This window comes from Platalea leucorodia (assembly GCF_965183815.1).
Source record: "Platalea leucorodia genome assembly, contig: HAP1_HAP1_SCAFFOLD_128, whole genome shotgun sequence".
Classification (NCBI taxonomy): Eukaryota; Metazoa; Chordata; class Aves; order Pelecaniformes; family Threskiornithidae; genus Platalea; species Platalea leucorodia.
In genome coordinates this window covers 170,925-174,259 of record NW_028121409.1, presented here as the reverse complement: position 1 = coordinate 174,259, position 3,335 = coordinate 170,925, and the positions used below count along the sequence as shown (strand labels likewise).

Here is a 3,335-nt window from a genome sequence, read left to right as displayed (position 1 = left end):
AATAAGACAACAAAGGTGATTTTTAGACCTAACTCTGCCTCAGATAGGAGAAATGACACTGCAGGAAAGAAGTGTCTCTCCCCAGCTGAGGGAGGGAACATTCAGCTTGTTTCACAGCAGGTTCCCCTGGAGCCCCAGGGACACCTGGAGGGAGCCCAGAGCGTTGAGACAAAGTGCTGCCTTGGGGTGGTCCTCTGTTGCTCAGGTGGCCCAGGCTCCTGGGATGCAGGGAGCTCATGGCAGTGCTGAGAGACAGCTCTGCCCAGGAGTGGCTCCTCTACAAAGTGCAGCAGGGCTGAGGGCACTGCCCGCAGGCACCGAGGGGAGATGAGTGCAACGGAGAGAGGTTAAAGGCAGTCTGGGGTGGGAGGACAGAGCTGAGCTTGTTCCCAGAGAAATCTTCACAGCATCTGACACAGTAAGTCTCTGGCAGCAGGGCAATGCAGATGAGTATCCTGGACAGGTCTTCTAGAGCTGGCACATCCCATGACTGCTAGGACCTGTCAGGATGTCTGTCTTGGCTTCCCTGGTGTGAAGGAGGAGGACATACTCCAGGGCAGGGCTTCCCTGCTGCACAGTCAGAAGGACAGGGCATGATGGCTGCCTTCTCCTGGGGATGGCTGCAGAGGTGTGAAGCCCGTTGTGCAGCCAGGGTGCCCAGGTCTGTCATTCAGAGGAGGGTCCCTGCACCCCAGGGGGCTGTGTGCCAGGGCAGGGACTCTGCTGCGTGCCAGGATCAGCAGTCAGCCTGCCCAGGGAGCTTCCTTTGCCTGTCAGCACCCACAAGGTTTCACCTGGAGTGCAACAGGAATGCCAAAGCTTTCTACCTTAAAAACACTCCTCAGCTGCAGTGAGGCAACTAGAACAAAATACACAAACCAAAATCCCCACAGCTCTGCTCTGCTGTTGGGTGAAATGGGAGCAACAATGCTGAAAAGCTCACTGGCATCAAAAGTGGATTTAATCTGAGATCACCCTGTGTTCCTGTTTACCGGTTGCTGTAGGGCAGGAGTGACACTTCAAGAGTCCATAGCAGAGCTCCCTGCTCCCAATGGCAACTTCTGCCAACACCACGCAGAGCTCATAAAAGGGACATGACAAAGGTCTACCTGAAAGGGGCAAGGAAGCCTGGGGGGTTTCCATGAGAACTGGAGTAGGTTTTGCTCAGAGAACTCTGCCTTAACTTCTTACTGCCTTTTCCTCCCTGGACAGGTCCCCATGCTCAGAAGCAGCAAATGTCCAATGCCAGCTCCATCACCGAGTTCCTCCTCTTGGCATTTGCAGACACACGGGAGCTGCAGCTCTTGCACTTCTGGCTCTTCCTGGCCATCTACCTGGCTGCCCTCCTGGGCAATGGCCTCATCATCACCACCGTGGCCTGCAACCACCATCTCCACACCCCCATGTACTTCCTTCTCCTCAACCTCTCCCTCCTTGACCTGGGCTCCATCTCCATCATTCTCCCCAAAGCCATGGCCAATTCCCTCTGGAACACCAGGGCCATCTCCTACTCAGGATGTGCTGCACAGGTCTTTCTGTTTGTCTTTCTGATGGCAGCAGAGTTTTCTCTTCTCACCATCATGGCCTATGACCGCTATGTTGCCATCTGCAAACCCCTGCACTATGGGACCCTCCTGGGCAGCAGAGCTTGTGTCCACATGGCAGCAGCTGCCTGGGGCAGTGGGTTTCTCCATGCTGTGCTGCACACGGCCAATACATTTTCCCTCCCACTCTGCCAAGGCAATGCTGTGGACCAGTTCTGCTGTGGAATCCCCCAGATCCTCAAGCTCTCCTGCTCAGATGCCTACCTCAGGGAAGTTTGGGTTTTCGTGGTTAGTATCTTTGTGGAATTTGGGTGTTTTGTTTTCATTGTGCTGTCCTATGTGCAGATCTTCAGGGCTGTGCTGAAGATTCCTTCTGAGCAGGGACAGCACAAGGCCTTTTCCACGTGCCTCCCTCACCTGGCCGTGGTCTCCCTGTTTATCAGCACTGCCATGTTTGCCTACCTGAAGCCTCCCTCCATCTCCTCCCCATTGCTGGATGTGGTGATGGCAGTTCTTTACTCAGTGGTGCCTCCAGCAGTGAATCCCCTCATCTACAGCATGAGGAACCAGGAGCTCAAGGATGCAGTTTGGAAACTGATGACTGGATGCTTTTCTGAAGCAATAAACTGTCCATTTTCTTATGCATATCGCTCATAGTGTAGCTCATTACAGGCTCAGCCTGTCTTCTGGAGGTTTTGGTGGTGGTGGTGGAGGGTTTTTTGCTCTGTTTTACATGTGATAGTGTTGTGCAGAAATTAATGTCATTCTTCATACCATTTCTAATTCCTTATCTACCTTTCTAGTGTTACCCAGAGACTTTTGGAAAGACTGTTGAAATAAGAGCCATGTTCTTTGTGCAATAAAAAAAAAAAGCCTGCAGCAACTTCTTTATCTGAGATCCTTTTTCTGACACGTCTTCTGGTGCTGCAGTGGCACTGCCTGAGTGCAGAGGTGGAGGGGAAAAGAGTGCTGGCACTGCAGCACTGCCAGGGAGCACCAGCGCTTGGACTTTCTGGAGCCGTTCTCTTTTAAATTCCACACTCTCTTTCTGAGCCCCTGCGTTGCTGTAAGGAAGGATTGCTCTTGCAGCTTGGTCACAGGCCTTTTGTGTGGCAGTCCTGTGATTGCACGCAGTGACAGGCAATGGGCACTTCTTTGGCAGAGCTGACCTCCATAATCGAGCTTCCACCATACAAGGGGATCTCCTGATGGCAGTGCCTGAAAGCTCAGGTTTTCTTCCAAAGTTTCTCTCGAGAACAAGCCCAGGAAAGTGCCCTCAAGAGGAAAACACGTTTGAACAGCTAAATGGTTTGAGTATTCAGGGTGGGAGCATGTGGCAGTGTCCTTCCACAGGCAGACCTCCTGGGGGAGATAGGAAGGACCAGCAGAGCAGGCTCAGGTCTGTGCCTGTGTTCACTGGACACCCCAGGGAAGCTGCCCCAAGGCAACCGCCACAGACCAGCCAATAACAATCACCATTTCCAGCACTGCACTCCCACCCCTGCTCATACAGGTTGTTTATCCCTCCACAGTGGGACACCGAATGACTAGTTTGGAAGTCCATGTTTGCGTTGTACAGATGTAAGATCATGGAGCAGATCCTCCTGGAAGACATGTCAAAGCATATGGAAGAGAGGGAGGTGATTAGAGACAGGCAACATGGCTTCACAAAGGGCAAATTGGGCCTGACTAATCTCGTGTCCTTCTGCCATGGAGTAACTGCCTCAGTGGAGAAGGGAAGAGCTATGGATGTCATCTACCTAGACTTCTCTAGGTCCTTTGGTATGGTCC

General features: G+C 52.6%; 1 protein-coding gene across 1 annotated transcript; it reads left to right on the top strand.

Moving 5' to 3' along the window:
• Positions 1 to 1,235: 1,235 nt before the first annotated feature.
• On the top strand, positions 1,236 to 2,201 carry LOC309603575 (olfactory receptor 14A16-like; the record flags this gene model as incomplete). The annotated part of the gene is made up of 1 exon (XM_082338386.1): positions 1,236 to 2,201. One exon carries the CDS (start codon positions 1,236 to 1,238, stop codon positions 2,199 to 2,201), a length of 966 nt encoding a protein of 321 aa, XP_082194512.1.
• Between the last annotated feature and the right edge of the window lie 1,134 nt (positions 2,202 to 3,335).